The 19,701-nt window shown below is 50.0% G+C and overlaps 1 protein-coding gene across 6 annotated transcripts in view; it reads right to left on the reverse strand.

Moving 5' to 3' along the window:
• The window catches only part of PLXNA4 (plexin A4), a 699,000-nt gene that overhangs the window by 14,387 nt on the left and 664,912 nt on the right, over nucleotides 1-19,701 (reverse strand). For all 6 annotated transcript variants that reach the window (XM_053255172.1, XM_053255171.1, XM_053255173.1 and 3 more), the window contains 2 exons: nucleotides 18,939-19,108; nucleotides 13,933-14,145 (listed from right to left, as the gene is read on the reverse strand). In XM_053255172.1, the coding sequence (XP_053111147.1) occupies nucleotides 13,933-14,145; nucleotides 18,939-19,108 (383 nt within the window). The remainder of the gene's footprint in view (nucleotides 1-13,932; nucleotides 14,146-18,938; nucleotides 19,109-19,701) is intronic.

Consider the following 19,701-nt stretch of genomic DNA (forward strand, 5'->3'; position numbering starts at 1 on the left):
CCATGTTAAAAAGCTGCCTCTGCTCAGTTAAAAGAGGACATTAGAATTTAAATTAGGGTCAGATTCTGCCAATCTAACCTTGACAGAATGGAAAACTGGACTGAAACCAACAAAATGCCAGGATAAATGCAAATTTTGGCACTTGGGGTGGAGGGACCCAATGCACAGGTATAGGATAGGGGATAATTGGCTTGGCAGTGGCACACATTGAAAAGATCTCAGGATTGTAGTTGATCACCAGCTGAACATGAGGCAGCAATGTGGTGCCGCTGCAAAAACACCTAATATGATTTTAAGCTGCGTTAACAGAAGAATATTTTCCAAGTCACAAGGAGTAGTAGATTTGCTTTAGTCTGCGCTAGTCAGACCTATTGTGTCCAGTAACAGGCACTGCACGTTAAGAAGAATGTAGACAAATTTGGAACGGACTCAGAGGAGGGCAATAAAGACGGTCAGTGCTCTGGAAAAACAAGCCATGTGAGGAAAGGTTGAAGGAACTGGGTCTATTTAGCCTGGAGAATAAAAGATTTTTTTTGGGCGGGGGGGGGGACACACTCTTCAAATACCCGACTGGCTGTCACACTGGATGCTCTCGCTTTGGTGCTGGAATAGGTGCACCACAAAGCTCTCTCTGGCTCTATGAGCTGTTTCCCCAATCAGAACCTTCCATCTTGCCTGCCAGCTGTGCCAGGCGATGCCTCCGTGTCAGCAGCCGGGTGGAATATGCAGCTGAGCTGAGGGGCACCCGCAAAGCAGCAGAGCGTGCTTCTGAGACGGGTCCCAGGCAGTTTCCTTGGGGTTTGTGAACGTTTCCCACCTAGGTGGCTCCTCCAGCTGATAAATGAGTGGAAGTTTGCTTCTTGCAAGCAGGAAAGAGAGAGCCCCAAAGTAGCTGGCTCGGGGTTCCAGGCAAAGCAGGAGGGATTGATTTACAGTCCCTGAGAGGAGCCTGCGGAAAGACAGCCGCGCTCTTTATGAATATTCCATGCTTGCCGTCCTGCTGAGCTTAATGGGAGCGCGAGTACTGCTATTACACCCGATTAAAAATGAATAACAACTGTGCAGGGGAAGAAGAAGGGATGGTACGGAGCAGCACCCCAGTCTGGGTCTGCAGGGCTCGGCACTGAATGGCTGGCTGCCCTTGAGGTACCTCCAGGTAAGCAGCATAAGAGCCCCCCTGGGGACAAATCCAGCCACAAGCTCCTGAGGTTTCCCCATGGGAGAGGAATGCAAAATAGGGATGTGCAGAAACGCCACTGGGCTGCCTGAATGGCGGGCACGTCCCTTTAAAACCAAAGGCTTACACAGCCCCTTTAAAGCGGAGGAGAGCAGGTCTGCGCCTCCTCCTCCTCTGCTCACCACAACATTGCCATAATCCCAGCACACACACACACACACACACCAGCTATGCTTGCCATGTGCGGTCCGGTGTTGCACAGGGGCAGCTGGATGAATTTGTCAACCAAGACGATCAGGGGCCTGGAGCACCTTCCTCATGAGGCAAGGCTTCAGCATCTGGGGCTATTTAGTTTAGGAAAAAGACGACTAAGGGGAGACATGATCAAAGTGTATATAATTATGCATGGACTGGAGTGGGTAGACAGAGAGGGGCTAAGGGACTTAGACAAATTCACAGAGCACAGGGCTATCAATGACGACTAGTCTGGTGGCTATAAGCCACCTCCAGCCTCAGAGGCAAGATGCCTCTCAATACCAGTGGCAGGGGAGCAACAGCAGAAGAAAGGGCATGCCTCCACCTCTTGCCTGTGGACTTCTCACTCAGAGGCATCTGTGGGAAACAGGATGCTGCTGGACTAGATAGGCCTTGGGCTTGATCCAGCAGGGCTGTTCTTGTGTTCTTATGTCGAAGCCCCCTTTAAAGTCATCCTGGCTAGTGGTCTATATCAGGGAGTCTCAACTTTGGGTCCCCAGATGTGATTGGACGTCAACTCCCATCATCCCCAGCCCCAGCGGCCTTTGGTTGGGTATTATGGGAGTTGAAGTCCAATAACATCCAGGGACCCAACGTTGAGTATCCCTGGTCTATATGACTAGCAGCTGCTTTCCAGAGACTTCCCCAGCCCTACTTGGAGATCCCTGACATGGAACCTGCGACCTGCTTTGTGCAAAGCATAAGCCACACTGAACGATGAACCCTCCCCTTGGATCTGATGAGTTCCCCTCCAAATTCTTGAGTAGGTTCTACCCAGCTGGGCTCTCCCAATCCTTCTTCTCCACTGTTCTTTTTGACAGTTTTAGAGAAAGCTGGATGAAGAGGTGGGGAAGGAGAAAGACTTGGAAAGCTGGCATGCTGGATTCTTTCTGATGGGTGGGGAGCGATTATGATCAGCCCCTGGCCCTTGCTACTTTGGCGGAGGTTGGCAGGGATGGGGGGGAGCCATCACCCACCCACCCTCCCATGGCTGCTGACGCTCATGGTGGTACTTGTCAGTACTAACTTGCCCCTCTCCCACCCCTTCTAGGATTAGGGAAGACCCTGCCCCGCCCCGTTATTGGTAAAGGGGAATCTCACCAGATTCCCCATTACCAGTAGTTCTGAACTGGTTTGATTCAAATTCGGACTGGCCGAGGCTGGTCCGGTTCGACCCCGAACTGGTCGAGGGGAGCCAGTTCGACGATGAGCCTGGCTCGAACCAAGCCGTCTTGCACACCACTACTGCAAAAGAAGGTTCTGTACATCTATTTGAGCCCTCGCCGTTTCCTTTGAGGAAGGGGGCAGTGGGCAGTCTCTCGTGTCGGGTCAGAAGATGGAAAGCCCTGAGCACTTTGGGAGTGAGTCACAGCTGCTCAGCCACCTCTCACCCAGTACAAAAGCCTCCTAATCCATACTGCAGACAATGAGTGCATTGGAGGCGGACGGACACTTGCTTCCACGCGCTGCATGTCAGTCTCTTCCTTCTCACTGCTGCTGCTCCTTGCAGTCTCCCTTCTCCCTCAGCGCCTCTCCCCTGTCACGACCCAGGTGCTCTTGTGTGGCTGGGTGACAGCCAGAGGCAGCACTTGTGAAGCACTCCCGATATCAAGCTTGAATGCCGTCTGGGACGGAGTGACAGTTTAATTTGCAGAGAGTTGGCTCTTGGTGCCTGTTTATGTCTGAGGCTCTGCGACGCCTCTATTACTGTAGACCTGTCATCCTTCTACGGACCTGTCATCCTTCTACGGAGAGGAAGGGCTGGGACAGGATGGGCCTCTGACAGATCCAATGTCTCTTCCTTTTGTCTAATTGATTCTTCCACCTTCACTCCGGTGCACAATGACTCCTGAAGGTAAGGATCTGGCGAGCTTCAGTCAAATCACTGCAACTGACTAGGTTGCTGCAGCTGTACCGGCATGTAATACCGTCCACATACTCAGGGAGGCAGCAAACAGTCCAAAGGAATCCCACTCTCCTCTCCCTGCTTTTCCGATGCCCTCAAACTCTTGAGAATTGGATCTGGATTCAGATCTCACCTCTGTTTCCCCACTTCTTCTCAAGTCTTTCATTGGGGAACCAGATTATAATGTATCACATGACACAACACCCTTAACACAGTTTATATTTTAGGTGTGTTCAGGTTATATTCCAAATGACTCATCCTAAATCCATGTGGGAGAAGCATGGGTATGCATGTCTCCCTTTGGTGAGTCACGTCTGCAGGGGGCAGTTTAAAAGTGTGAAAGAAATACTATGTTGAAGTTCTATTTAATTTGGGCATTTGGGGGCAGTTCAGATGAATCCCCACCTGGCCCTGCATGATTAGGAGATGGCACACTGGGCGGTGAGGGTGGGCAGATGTCAGGGGCGTAGCAAGGTTGGAGTGGGCCCAGAGACAAAATTTTAAATGCTCCCCCTTACTATAGCTATATCTATATCTATCTAACCTATGTGCCACAATAGAATATTATCCTAAATTATTTTTTAAAAGGTTTTTCTGCCATGTCTGCTTTCTTTATATAATGTAGGGGTTAATTAAAAATGGGGGCAATCTGAAAACAGAGGGGGAAAGACCGCAAATAATCATGGGCTCTTAAGCAGCCTATATCTGCAAGTCATAAATGACTCAGTTAACCATGTCAGCAGCTGACATCCAGACCAGACTAACACAGCACTGGTGCTGGAGGGGAGGGGCAATTTTCATCAATCACCCCTTCCCTCTAAAGCCCACTGTGCCTACCAAAAATATGTCCATGAGGGCTGCATAATCCTCAGGGACATATTTTTGGCAGGCACATGGGGCTTCAGAGAGAGAGGAAAACCAGTGCTCCCTCCCTAGCATTAGCCCAGCGTCAGCAGTGCAGCACTGCATAAGTCTGGATGTCAGCCAACTTCCCTTAGCATGATCATCTTTATATATATTTATCTTAGAAGTACCCGTCACTAATCTCATGTGTGGCAACTCTCGTGAGAGTTTGCGAGCAGCTGCCGATAGCAATGGGAATGGCCAGGGGAAAGAAAATGGCGGCGGCAGCAGCCACCAGCTGGCCAGAGAAAACGGTGGCTGGACAGTGGCCGATGAGGAGAAGAAGCTGGTGGCTGGCCAGTCAGCTATAAAGTGGTGGGCAGGCGGAAGAAGAAGCTGGTGGCTGGCTGGCCAGAAAGTGGGGGGGGGGCAAGCGGGGGGAGGGAGAACGAAATAGGCACCCGTAGGTGGGCAGGGGAAGCATGGGGGGAATGGCAGGGGGAGGGGGAAGTGGAAGAAGACAGTGACGGCGGCGGGCGGCGGCAGGGGACAGCTGCGGTGGCGAACTAGAAGCACAGATGCTCTGCGCCTGGTTCAAATAATAATAATAATAGCTTTATCATACCTACATTCCACCATCCTCCAAGGGGCTTAGAGTGTCATGCTTTTCTCTCCCTCCCTTTAATCCTCCACAACAATGCTGGCTTACATACTGCACAATGTCCCGCCTGTCCAAGAGTGGAGCACACACACTGGTTCTGTGCAACGCAATCGCCCACCTTTGCTGCTAATGAGGGCAGAGAGTCTCCGTGGCTACTAAGGATGGCGTCATTGCTGTGGCGACGTTTCTGCCATGGCAGGGGTGTGTGTGTGTGTGTGTGTGGTGATGTGAGAATCCCTGCTGCAGCAAGGACACAACCTTCAGGAGCCACAGAGCCTCTCTGCCTTCGCAAGCAGTGAGGGCAGTGAACCAGTGGGCATGTCCCTGTCTTGGATCATCCAGGATGCTGCACCGAATGTAAGCCACTCTCAGGTCGGTTAGAGTGATAGTGAACAGTTCAAAGCCATACAGTGAGCGTCATAGCTGAGTGGGAATTTAAGCTGAGGTCTCCCCAGCCCTGGTCCAACACTCTAAGCACTACACCATCCTGGTTGTCTTATATCCAGGAGGAGGAGGGGATCCCCAAGATCTGAGGAAGGGGAAACCAACTCCTGATATAAATTCTACCATGAAAGCCTGACACTTTCTGAAAGCCTTTTTGTGCAGGAGATATACTGGGAAGCTGCAGGGCAGCAATGGGTGTCCTGCCTCGATTTGACTTCCTCTCCCTAGTCACTCTCCTCAAAAGAGCAACTTCATTAGCGACAATCTCGTTTCAGTTCTGAAGCCTTCCAGGGTGGTCCATGTTTCAGCTCCGGCATGGAGCTAATTGTCTTGCAGAGGACTTTTGTTGTTGTTGCTGCTGCCGGTTGGGAAGCACGCTTGTTAATAATCATTTAGCATATGAAAAGATTGTAATGAGTCCATGTGTCGCAGACAGCAGAGACAATTACAGGCATGGCATAATTATGCAACAGCTTCCACCACTCAGGTGCAGAGGGGCAGAGAACATCACCCAGCATCCCAAGCTCATGTAAGACACTGGATCAGGGAAGAGTGAATGACACCTTCCGTCGTGAAATTGTGCAAATACCTGGATGTGCCATAAACTAATCCAGCAGACCCCTATACCCAGAGGAATTACTACAACCAGGATCCTTGCTGGATCAGCCACCTAGGAGTGAAGAATGTGGGGGCACAACTGAATGAATAAGGCAATGGGGAGGAGGACACATAACAGGTGTTGGGGTAAGGCCTAGGAACTGAGGAAGCTGCCTTCTACCGAGTCAGTCCCTTGGTCCATCTAGCTCATGGCAGCGGCTTCTCAGAGGTTGCAGGCAGGAATCTCTCTCAGCCCTATTTTGGAGACTCTGCCAAGGAGGGAACTTGGGACTTTCTGCATGCAGGCATGCAGGTGCTCTTCCCAGATTGGCCCTCTCCCCTAAGGGAAATATCTTAACAGTGCTGACAGGTGATCTCCCATTCAAATGCAAACCAGGGTGGACCCTGCTTAGCAATGGGGCAATTTATGCTTGCTACCACAAGACCAGCTCTCCTCCCTATTGGTTTTATTGTAACCCGCTCTGATATCTTTGGGTATAGGGCGGGCTAGAAATGTAAATGAATGAATGAATGAATGAATGAATGAATGAACTAAAAGACCAGCTCTCCTCCCTATTCGTCCATCCTCCTTGATTCCTCTTTGTGTTCGAAGAGGCCATTGTGGCTGGGGATGATAGGAATTGAAGTCCAGCCACATCTAGGGCCCCGAGGGTGAGAAAATATGTCAAAACTATAGAGCAGGACCCTCCAGATTTACCTCAAGTGAATGCCATTTCACTTGTCAACCAAACAAAGCAAACCAAAACATGCGTTGCTGTTGCCCTCACAATCCTGACAACAACTCAGCCAAGGCGTTCTTGAGCCTTGCCTACCACTGCCTCCCGCCATGAAGGGTCACAGTTCCGCAGGTCTTCCCAAGGGCGCGAGTGAAGTGCTTGATCTATTCTTCCGAGCATATCAAACGGCAGCCCGGGTGCCTCCGTGTGACCGCGAAATGACTGACAGCTTTCGCTTTCGGGTCCCCCTCTCCCCTCACACCTCCTGGCATTCCTTCCTTTGAGCCGTCCTTGTGGCGTGGAAATGTTTTATTGCTTGTGACAAATGCAATTAGGCTGCCCTGATGAAGTTCTAACGAGTGTTACGGATTTGGCAGCATGGAAAGGAAGCAAAGGTCAGCTCTCGCCCCCTTCTCGGGGCTCCGTCAGGCCGCTGCATGTGAACGAGCCGGCCCCTCTCCAGACTCCTGCTCCTCCCCAGGGCTCCAGGGCCTCACCAAAGGCAGTGCCTTTGTCACTGAAGTGGGCTTCAAAAGTGGGGAAGAAGGGAAGGGCCTCGTCCTGTGACCTTTGGGCTAATTTGCCCCATTCTTTGCACAGCTGTAAAGACAGAGTTCCTCTCCCGAAACCAAAGGACTGGGGCCAGCTTTGGATCTCAGTGTCTCTGATCATGCCGCAGAGACAGAGGAAAGACTTCTGGGAAGAGACCCGTGAATAAAAGATGACTGAAGACATTCTCGACCTTCCTAGAACTCCTTGGGTTAGGAAGCTGTGTTGTGCGGGGGCTACACGCAGGTGCACAGCCAAAGAAAAGTTGACGCAAAAATTGTAGCGGTGGCAATGTGCAAATGCAGAGCCGGCTGCTTTCGGCGGTATAATCCCCCCGTTTCTAAGCTTAAAGATTGTAATTGGATTTCAGGGCGGCAACTCTGGCCTGGGAGTTTGGCTGCGGTCCTCCCGGGCACAGAGAGGTTACTTAATTCCATGAAGATGGGCAAGGCATTCGGATTAGCACACAATTCGGTTTTTATAGTTTTGATTTTAACTGTGAACTGGTTTTAATTGTTTTCACCTTGTTGTAAACCACCCTGAGCCACTTTGGAAGGGCAGGATATCACTCAATCAATCAATCAATCAATCAATCAAATAAATAAATAAATAGGGATCTTTTCAGGCCCATTATGATTTATCTGCAGGTAAACTGCCATTCGCTGAAGACCTGTTCGTTCATTATTTCCTGGGGAGAAATCTCAAAGTGGTAAACCTCAGGCACTCACACCTTGCTCCTCCGCATCATGTGCAGAAAGGGGCAGGTGGACCGGCCTGTATTAGTGCGGTGTTGAACACAGTCTCCGCCCCCAAACACACAGAAGTAATGAGGGGAAGGGTTTCAGTCACGCATCAGGAAGGCAGCAGGGACCAATGCGCCACAATACAGCATCAATCCACTGATGACATTCTCCACGCGGTGAAGGGAACGCATGTGCTCAAGATGTTTCTGAGGGTTGTCAGGGCCCCCTGCCAGGCTCCAGTGGGGCGGGCCACTTACTGGGCTGCACAGTGGCTGGAGATGAGGCCATGGCGTGTCTGGGCCTGTCAGGAGTCAGCAGCCCCCTAAATAGGGGAGGGCGAGCAGACTGTGGTGCTGGCCACTCAGGGCTGGGACAGGATGGCCCAACAGGCCGTCACTTGGTTGGGCAAGAAGACCCCGTCACCAGGGTGAAGTTTTTTTCTCCGCAATATTAGAGCCACAGTATCCTTAGACACTGACATCCTGACTAACATTGTGCATGTAGATAATTCCTGATATAATAAGCTCTTCCACACCATCTTGTGCAACCCCAACTCCAACCCTATGCCTCCCAGACAACCCAAGCTCCAGGTTAGGTTGACTTATTCAACCCCACAAGATGCTACACACTCTGGCGGTGGGGAGGGGGGGGAGGCAGGTCCTCCACTATCCCACAATGCATTGTGGGAGCAGTGGAGAGGCAGTTCTCAGTACTGCAGCAGCTCCATTCTGCCTGGCCCCACTTTACACAGGACTCTATGGTCCTGATGGCAGCCAGAGCTGCTTTTTAGATCTACCGTATACGTAGATGACCGAACAGCAAGGTAAGAGAGGAGCTGTTTTCCTCCTACAATGGTTTGGGCCTGGGTGACCGAGTCAGGTGACCCAGGTCCAAACGAGGTGAGTTTGAGGGAGTCCCCTGGGCCCAGACAACCTTGAAAAACTGGGATTCCTTTCTACAGCCCAACTTTACTGGCTGTGAGAGCAGCCCCTCTGACTAACAGAGTGCTTGAAGAAGGACGCTGCTCTAGCAGGAAGCTGTTGTGCTAGCTCTTTGCGCCACGTCCGAAGCTTGCGTTCCCGACCTGCATCATGCCACCGCAACAACAGCTGTGCAACCTGAGGTGTGTCTCATCTGCTCCAAAGGGAACTTTTGCCCGGGAGCGCAATACTGGAAATCCCAGTTCTTAGCACTGCTGTGTGACTGTCTTCCACTAGCGCAATGTGGTTCATTATGCAAACACTTCATCAGTCGGGATATCACCCCATATTGCTGAGCATTGCTACCCTGAGAGGGTTAAGGCTGAGGTGGGACATCCCTCCCAGTTTCACCTCCAAACCCAATTTGGAGGTGGTGAAAATAAGGGAGCCCTTCTAGCAATGTTGCAGAGAAGTTAAATCGAGGCAGGCTAGGGGAGGTTTAGCAGGTGTGGTGGTGGCAGAGGTGATGATCTTCTGGCAGCTGGGGGCCACCATTCTCGCCCCTCTCCCCAGAATTTTCCTAGTCAAAATGCTATACAGGAGAACATTAATCGCGGACTCAATATCCGTGGTTTCGCACATCCACGGTCAGGTAATTGAGAACCGACTTCGGTATTCACAAAAATAAAGGGGATAAGAGTTAACCTTGCATATCCATGGGTTGGAGGTGGCTGGAAATGACCTTGGTGATCATTCTGGCCACCATTTTGAGATCAGGAACCTCAAAATGGCTCCTTTTGCAAAAACAAAAAACAACCCCCCCATGTGGTTTTTGGCTGATATTTTAATATTGGTGGGCACTGCAGGACTGCTGGGGACCTGCGATGCATGGTAGTCCACTTCCCCCCAAATTTCTAGGGCCTTTAATCCCATTTTCAGGACTTTTTATGCCCACCGGGAACCTAACCCCCTGATTTGCCCACTGGGAACCTAACCGCCCTGAGCCATTTTGGAAGGGCAGTATACAAATCAAATCAAATCAATCAATAAATAAATTTGCTTTGCCCCAATGACTCTGTATACGTAGTAGTAGTGGAAAAAGCAACCCCTACAGGTTCTCCTGTAGTTCACTAGAGCATGACATGGAGGACCTCCACCCCTGTTGCTGCAAAACTAGCAAGCTAGCAAAGTGGGGAGGGGGGGAGCTGGCAAAAAAAAAAAAAGGCTACGTTGGATTCACCCTCTCTTTTGCTCTCTGACCCCTGAAAAATTCAGGCCGAATGTTCTCCCCCAAGAACGTACAACTCAGCATTCAGCAGCATGCATTCTGCATTTCCCTGCAGGTTGACGTCTTGTGCATGTGGGGCTTTTAAAAAATTATTGCATGGTTATTAGTTTCTGCTGGCCTCTTTTGCCATTGGTCCTCCTGATGGCTGGGTCAGGCGCTACTCCAGGGCCAGGCCAACACAGGTTAAGTAGCTGCAGCAGCTTCCTGGCTGTATTTCTTCGAATACAAACTCCCTGTACCTTTCCGGCTTGTAGACAGCTCTGTGTGTTCCCTTTATGAGTGCTGGCAAACTCATTTGTCAGTAGGAGGAGGCCAAAGCTGGCTAAAGACTTCTGTCTTGTAGTCAATATTAAAGGCAATTCTTCTCAGCACAAGTACTGCTGGGTTCCAATTTGACCAGATAATTATTTTTAGGAGTGGTCAGAGACCTCGATTTCAACAAATGCAGTTTCTTAGCAACCAAGAAGGCCCCTCCGGAGCTACCTTGCTTCATTATGCCCTCGTTTTCATACCATACCTATGCTTTTCTGAGCGACTAGAGGGATAAAACCTGCTTACAAGCACTCGGAAAGGGGCAGAGCGGATCCTGCTAAGTTTGCAAGCTTCAGCTCTACTTGCAAGGACAAAGGCCAGCATCCTGACTAATGCAGAGTGCATGCAGCAAAGGAAGCACCCAGGAAGCAGCTGCGTGCTAGAGCAAAACAGCGTGGGTGCTTGCGGGGGTGCATGGGTGGGAGATGTTAGCTGATCTCCCCTTCTCACTATGCCACCTGAAAATATGTCCCTGAGGTTTGTGCAGCCATCAGGGAGGTATTTTGGGTGGCACAGAGAGCTTCAGAGGGAAGGGGAGATCAGTTAAAATTGCCACCCCCCAGCACATGAGGAAAATTGGTGTCAGCACCAGGAAAGACCCATGCCCAAAACTCAGGACAGCCACTACTGGCCAGAATAGACAATATTGAAAAGGCCAGGGGGTGGCAACCATGGCACTCCTGCTGTTGTCTTGTGGTAGCAAGCAGGACTTGTCCCCTTAGCTAAGCAGGGTCCCTCTGGGTTGCATATGAATGGGAGACTTGATGTGTGAGCACTGTGAGATATTCCCCGCAGGGGATGGAGCCGCTCTGGGAAGAGCATTGAGGTTCTAAGTTCCCTCCCTGGCTTCTCCAAGATAGGGCTGAGAGAGAATCCTGCCTGCAGTCTTGGAGAAGCCGCTGCCAGTCTGTGAAGACAATACTGAGCAGTCTGACTCAGCATATGGCAGCTTCCTATGTCCCTATGTCCCTACAACTCCTATCATCCCTAGCTACAATTTATTATGGCTTGGGATGATGGGAGTTGTAGTTCAACAACATCTGGAGAGCCATGGTTGCCTACCCTGATCTAGATGGATCAATCATCTGATCAGTACGTATAAGGCAGCTTCACTGCAGGCGTCCATGTTCACCATCTTACTGCTGGATAAGAATAACTGTATCCAAGCCAGCTAAAAGCTGGGGATCACCTTGTCCGAACCCGGACTTGGAGGGTGTGCTCTCCAACAAAGGGTGCTTGGAGCCCAATGGTTGGAAGTGGATCCGAGGGACCTGACTCAGATCAGAGAGCTGCTGGTGCTGGAGCCTGAATTGCAGCAGGCAGAAGTCACCGCTCTGTTGACTTAGCAAGGTCAGGACCTTGGTGTTCACATCGGTCCTGGCCCATAGATGCATATGAGGCTGCCATGTACTGAGTCAGACCCTTGGTCTATCTAACTCAGTATTGTCTTCACAGACTGGCAGCGACTTCTCCAAAGTGGCAGGCAGGATTCTCTCTCAGCCTATTGGTCCATCTAGCTCAGTACTATGTACACAGACTGGCAGCAGGTCTCCAGGATTTCAGGGCCTTTCCCAGCCCTACCTGGAGAGGCTGCCAGGGATCGAAAAGCAGATGCTCTGCCACTACGCTATGGGACCATCCTCAGTCCAGAGGCTTCATATTACTTGCCACTTCCAGAGACTGATGTTGTACATGCCTGGTTCCCTTTGCCCTTGAAAAGGGCTCTGAAGTCTGAATGCAGGCAGCCAAAGGTTTGAACCCACTTGGCTTGGTTGCAACTCCAGGCCACAGGGTGCTCGTTTCATAGGAACATAGGAAGTTGCCATATACTGAGTCAGACCCTTGGTCCATCTAGCTCAGTATTGTCTACTACACAGACTGGCAGCGGCTTCTCCAAGGTTGCAGGCAGGAGTCTCTGCCAGCCCTATCTTGGAGATGCCAGAGAGGGAACTTGGAACCTTCTGCTCTTCCCAGAGCAGCTCCATCCCCTGAGGGGAACATCTTGCAGTGCTCACACATCAAGTCTCCCATTCAAATGCAACCAGGGCAGACCCTGCTTAGCTAAGGGGACAAGTCCTGCTTGCTCCCACCAGACCAGCTCTCCTCTCCGCTTCAAGCCCTGGAGTTTCTGATCAATTGTGTGTGACTCAAGACTGAGCAATCCAGTGCATGGCAGACCCAAAGAGGTGCATTCCAATCTGCGCGGATAGCTCTGGGGGGCAAAAGGCCCAACTGCTGGAAGGGGAAGCTGCAGCTTCAAGGGCCCACATGGACAGCCTTTTTCTTCTTTACCAGAACGCCTCTTGCCTAGTCAGTTCTATCCCCTTCTCTCCCACCTCCCTCATTCCTTGAACAGCATTTTTGTTCTCCAGAGAAATTAGAACTGAAAGCAGTCTCAGCTCAGCCTCCTAATTAAAGAGCCGAGCCATGTGAAAACAAGCCAAGCGAAATAGCTGCTGCATGCATTTCCACTCACAGGTGAGAAACAAAAAGCAGGAGCGCACTGCAAGCCAGGCTGGATCAGAAGGGACCCTCTAGTACACAGGAAGCTGCCACATACTGAATCTGACCATGGGTCCATCTAGCTCAGAATTGTCTACACAGACTGGCAGCGGCTTCTCCAAGGTTGCAGGCAGGAGTCTCTCTCAGCCCTATCTGGAGATACCAGGGAAGGAACTTGGAAACCTTCCGCTTACAAGCATGCAGGTGCTCTTCCGTCAGTGGCCCCATCCCCTAAGGGGAGTATCTTACAGTGCTGACATGTAGTCTCCCATTTGAATGCAAACCAGGGTGGACCCTGCTTAGCAATGGGGACAGTTCATGCTTGTTCCCAGGGAGCCACAATACACAGGGCAAGAAGACAACAGCCTATCCTGTTGCTTGCTTACAGCAACAAGCATTCCAAGGTACACTGTCACTGGACATGGAGGTTTCCTTTAGATACCATGGCTAATAGCTCCTGACAGGTCCACCCTCTGTGAATTGTCTAATCCAGGGATGGGCATACCTGGCCCTCCAGCTGTTGTTGAACTACAACTCCCATCTTTCCCAGCCACAATGTATTTTGGGGGGATTGCTGGGAGTTGTAGTTCCATAAACTTAGCTGGAGGACTGTGTGCCTACCCCTGGTCTAATCCAGGGGTTCTCAAGCTCCAGCCCCCAAATGTTGGTGTACTACAACTCTCATCATCCCCAGCCACAATGAAAGCAGATGATGGGAGTTATAGTCCAATATCTGGGAACCCAAGTTGACAAATCCACGGGCTAATCTTTTGTAAGCTTAGTGGCTGCCATCTTATTTTGCATCATTGAATTCCATACACTAATTGATGTGAAAAAGTACATCCTCCTTTATTTATTTAACATATTTGTGTATCACCCACTACCCAAGTCTCTAGGCAGTTTTGCCTGCCCTGAACCAATTCCCAATCTATTTCATTGGGGGACCCCTAAGTTCTAGTGTGATGAGAGGGACCACATCTTTGCTTGAGGGCACGCACCTTTCCACCCAGTTCTTGTAGCTGGGGATATCCTTGGCATAGAGGAGCTTATTCGACGGGGAATCTTTGCCCAAGCGGTGCTCGGAGGTGGAGCAGGAGTCCATGAAGGTTTGCGCGACCACTGACAGGCAAGCGTCTGTGATGCTGTTCTTGTGGATGTCGAAGACAAACTGTGGGTTTTTGATCATGTTTACCCAAAACCTTAGCGGCAAGCTGAAGACAGGACAGAGGGAAGAAAGGAAGAAGAAGGTCATACTTCAGGTTGCTCTTTCTCCAGCTGGGGGATTTTAGGGCATCCAATCCAACATGTTCAGGCTTTGTGAAAAGTGTTCCCTGTAACAAGAATTCTCAGATGCTGTAGACTACGATGCCCGTCAACCCCAGCCAAAGGCCATTGCAGCTGGGGATGATGGGAGTTGTAGTCAACAACATCTGGGAATCCCTGTTGGGGAGGGATGCTGTTGGTGATGTTCCCTAGCAGCCTGATCTTACAGATTTGATGGAACTGCAGGAGCAAAATAAATGGGCTGAGCCCTCGCAACTAAAACAGAACTATATGCAATGAAGAAAAATCAAGGCACTCCCAAGCCTGCATGACAAATGCAGTGGGAGAATCGTCAGGTAGGTGGGGGCCTCTAAGCCTGCCCCCATCAGCCTATGATCTCCTGCATATGTACCCAGGCTGCATTTATTTATTTATTTATTATTTATTTATTTATTTAACACATTTTTATACCGCCCTAACCCAAGGTCTCAGGGCGGTTCACAACAAACAAATAGTAAAAACAATTTAAAACAAATAATAAACAATCAAAAGTTTAAAAAATTAAAAACCTAAAAAGCTAAAAAGTTAAAAATAAAAAAGCTAAAAAGCTTGGGTAAAAAGATAAATCTTTAGACCCCTTTTAAAAGCCACTAGAGATGGGGAGACTCTTATTCCCACGGGAAGTGTGTTCCAAAGTCTCGGGGCGACAACAGAGAAGGCCCGTCCCTAAGTGGCCACCAAACGACATGAAGGTAGCCACAGACGAGCCTCCCCTGATGAACGTAGTGGACAATGGGGATCATGCAGAAGAAGATGCTCTCTTAAGTACTGTGGGCCTAAGCTGTTTAGGGCTTTATAGGTTATAACCAGCACTTTGCATTTAACTTCTGTTTAACTTCTGTTCCCACCTAATGGCACAGCATGGAAGTAACTTGTCTAGGGAGAAAAGGTGCTGGTTCGAATCCCCGCCGGTATGTTTCCCAGACTATGGTAAACACCTATATCGGGCAACAGCGATATAGGAAGATGCTGAAAGGCATCATCTTAGACTGTGTGGGAGATGGCAATGGTAAACCCCTCCTGTAGAAAACCACATGGCTCTGTGGTTGCCAGGAGTCGACACCAACTCAACGGCACAACTTGACCTCCAGTCAGGCTCTGAAATCATGAGTGAGGCCTGAAGCAGGGACAGCAGCCAAGGGGTGCATTTGCAGGAAAAACCGACGGCGGATACTAGTGGGAGTTGAGCCCCCCATGTGCTGCTTCCAGACCCTTCACTTGCTGCAATCTTCTGAGCCACTGTGGCCTCCACACAGCAAAGCAGGCAGAGCCAATCGGTTGTGCTCCCTACTGCTCTCACCCCCATTCAGAAAGCTTTCCAACCAACAGAGCAGGGCTTCTGTTCTCTGGGACCGAAAAGACCCCCTTTGGACCAAGTGGGACCTGGTGTGTTTTTGCCTTGGCCAACCAAGCTGACCTGGCAGTGTGCACTGGTGAACTAGTAACAGTAGCTTGTCTAGTTTATAATAGCTCCAGTCTTCCACGTATGATAAAGAGAGTGAGGTGTACTGAACAGAGTGCTGAGTTCAAGTCCTGTTCAGCTATGAAACTCTCTGAGGGTCTCTTGGCCTAAACTACCATGTAGGGTCTGTTGTGGCTATTCTTTAGGCTCCTATGAAGGTTTATTCTCTGGCTATCGTTATGCAGCCTTGAGCCTTGGAGACAAACTGGGATACAAATAAGAGGATGAACTTACTGGTGGACATCCTGACTAACAGTGCATGCATGCATTGAGCGAAAGCACTTTTACCGTGCTAGCCTCCTTGCTTCTGAAGTGCAGGCACTCTTGCACAAGAACGTGATGATTTTTGCCACCCTCTCCTTGCTCCGAAAGTGCTCTTTGACATGGAAATATGTCCTCCAGAGTTGCATAGCCCTCAGGGACATGTTTCCCTGGGTCAAAGAGTACTTCCAAAGCAAGGGGAGAGCAGATGTGTAGAGCATTAGTCCAGACATTGGCCATTATTCTTACTCTGAGGAAATGCCTTTCCTCCTAATTAATCCACCTCCCTACAACTCTTTTAACTTCAGAGTGGTCAGGGCTATTAAAATCTTTCAGCATCCCAGACTCAGGGGGAAGATTAGACTTCACAGAATGCCTCCCCCGCCACACACATCCCAATGATATTATACATTCTTAGGGGTGTGATAAAGCCAGACTTTTCAATACCATTTTCCGTATTCCCTGCTGCCCGCCCCCCACTACAACTGACATATGCAATCCTCCATACCTCTTTGGCAGCCATAAGCATGCTCGGCTTCCATCAAGCTGATCTTTTAAACTTCTTAAAAACAGAAAAACCAGCCCTGTTCCAGCTTATCTGAGGAGTGAGTCCCCTTCATATCACAACCAGGTCTGTGAGAGGCCCTGCTTAACTACCCAGCTTATCGGCACTTGATCACCAAGTTTATTATTAGAAAAAATGGCGATAATAATAAAATGCCAGAATAATCTTTAAATGAGTATGCTTGTGTTTTAATTTTTTATTTTTTAAATCAGATTTGTTTTTTTTATATTTTTTAGCTCAGTGTTTTAATGTGCCTTTTTTATAACCTTGTTTTTAAATTATATTGTGAGCTGCCTTGGGATTTTCTTAATGAAAGGCAGGGTATAAATTTAACAATAAAATAAAATAAATTAGTATTTAAAATAATAATAGTAGTAGTAGTAGTAGTAGTAATAGTAATAATAATACAACATTGATAATAAAATTCAGCCATCCCAGGTCCTTGGGAAGGACTCGATGTCTGGATAAAACAAACCAGTCAATAACACCTGTCTGACTGTGTAAACAAGAAATAATAATACCAGTGCAGTGAGAGGAGCAGGCTAACAGCACTTCCTAACTACCTGAACTGGTTCCTCTGGGGCAACTTTTGACAACCTCCCCTTCCCCAGGAAGCCAAAAGTATGTCCCCAAGGGCTCCACTGCCCTCAGGGACATATTTCTGGCTGGTACAGGGGGCTTCCTGGGGAACAGGAGGTTGTCAAAAATTTCCCTTCCTTGGTGAACTGGTGCAGAGAGCCTGGAAGTTCTGTCAGTCTGCTCCTCTCACTGTACCAGCGCTTTCTTATTCTAGATGTCAAACAAACAAACAAACAAACAAACAAACAAACAAACAAACAAGCAAGCAAGCAAACAAACAGCAGCAACAAGTATTATAAGTGCCCCCAACTGAAACTACGTGGAAATGAGTAATGCTCTGAAGCTTCTCCCACCTTGGATCTGTGTGGTTCCCTTCCCAGGCCTCCAAAGAGAAGGCGCCCACTCTATGTCACACCTATCTTAGGTTATCTCTCAGGCACAAAGCTACTTTGGCTTCACACTCCCTGACTCTTTGTGTCAATTTTCAGCAGGATTCCCATTCACTGTTGTCTATGGACTGCCCTGAGCCAAGGGACATCTTTCTGCATCTGGCCATGGAGGATTAAGTTAAGATATGGCTGAGGAAAATGAAGCTGAAGAAATGGACTTGGAATTAATTGAATCTGATTGAGAAGAGATCGGTTTTCCGTTTCCCGAAGCCCCCCTCCCACCCACCCCCTTTCCCCCTTTAAATAAACCTCCTGCTCATTTAGTCTGAGTGGCTTCAATCAGACTTAGATTAGTGCCACAGATGATGTTAATAATATGCTAATGTTTCATTAGCTGAAAGCCTCTTTGGTGCCTGGGGTTTCTTTTTTTATTCTGTGCCATGCTGACGACCTGCCAGTCAGTATGGTTGGTAAAGGGGGGAAATGCACTGGAGGACCCCTCTCAACCCGGCTTGCATTGGAAACATGTGCTGTTGCAGTTGCGCAGAGTTGCAAAGCAAGCAGACAATCCCCTCCTCCGGGGTATAGGCTTCCTAGTAGGGTGACACAGTGGGGAAGGGGGTCCCCTCTGTGCTGATCTTATGTCCTGGTTTCTAACCCGTGGAGGGAATTATAGGGAGGGGGAGATGGTGGCCACCAGGTGCCAAAAGGGGTGCCTCTGCTGGTGAGGCCACCAACTGGGATGAGTGGCCAAAATGGCACCTGCGTTTGCTGCTGCCCCATATGAAAGCCAATCCCACTTGGGTGGCGGGAAGACATAGCCCTCCACCGTCCCCTGTGACTCTCAAGCAGGCACACCCTTCCTCAAGCCATGCCTCTCTGCAGCTGATGTCAGGTGCATGGGGCGTGGCCAGTACTGGGGACAGTGGGCCTGAGCAGAGCTCCCCCAGTCGGCGGTTTGTTTGAATCACTGACTGGGAGCTCCTTTCCTTACCTCTTTGGGAGGCAGGGAAAGGAGCTCCTAGTCAGCAATTCTACAACTTCTGACTGGGGCCCCCGTCCTGTGTACTGGCCATGCCCCCTGCACCTGACATCAGAGGCAGGAGGCATAGCCACTGCCCAGGAAACTGTCCATTCGGACCCTCCCCCATCAATGTTTCATTGAAACGCAGGCCAGCCAGCATTTCAATGAAACACCAGCTGGGGAGGAGAGGGGCATTCTTCACGTTCTCAACTAGGGAGCACTGCGTTTGCCAGCTGGGTACAGGAGATGGCAGGGGGGTGCCCTGGCTGAGGGTGAGTGGGTACCTAGGCGGCCCCCTAGACCCTGGAGCTTGTCCTCCCTTGCTCAGTAGTCCCTACGCCCCTGGCCAAGCCCTCTCCCAGGCACCACACCCTCCCTGGCTCTCATGCAGCTGCCCTCACCAGTTGCTTTTCCAGGTGTGCCGCACGTGAGGGTCATGGATGCTGTGCTTGTCCGCCTGCTCGTCTAGGAAATCAAACATGTACTTGATGGCCAGAGGCAGGGCACTGCCCCGATGCGCTGTGCTGAAGATCGTCTCAAAGAGGTCATCAACAAATTTCTGTAAAGTGCCCTGGTTGAGGGGAGAGAAAGAAAGAGTCAGTGTGGTGTGGCAGGCAGCAGGGCCGTCGTCTGAAGGGCAGAAGACTGGTGAAACCATGCAACCATGGGCTAGTGGTGTGATAGCATGTCAACCTCAACAAATATGGATAAAGGCCCACAGTGCAGCTGGAACTGCCCAAGTTGCCTTCTGGCTCAGCATTCCAGCCAGCAGAAACATAGAAAGCTGACTTCTACCGAGTCAGACCATTGATCCATGTACCCTAGTATTGCCTACACAGACTGGCAGCAGCTTCTCCAAGAACAGAGGCAGGGGTCTCTCTCAGCCCTATCCTGGAGATGCCAGGGAGGGAACCTGGGACCTTCTACATGCAGATGCTCTTCCCAGAATGGCCCCATCCCTTAAGGGGAATATCTTACAGTGCCCATATGTTGTCTCCCATTCAAATGTGAACCAGGGGAGACCCTGCTTAGCAAAGGGGGCAATGCATGCTTGCTGCCACAAGACCAGCTCGCCTCCCTCTACTCTGGATACTCCCCCTCTCAAGTGGCAAAAGTGTTCTACTCTCCACTCGAGGCAGTCTGTTGGTAATCAACACCAGTACT

Source organism: Hemicordylus capensis, chromosome 5 (assembly GCF_027244095.1).
Source record: "Hemicordylus capensis ecotype Gifberg chromosome 5, rHemCap1.1.pri, whole genome shotgun sequence".
Lineage (NCBI taxonomy): Eukaryota > Metazoa > Chordata > Lepidosauria > Squamata > Cordylidae > Hemicordylus > Hemicordylus capensis.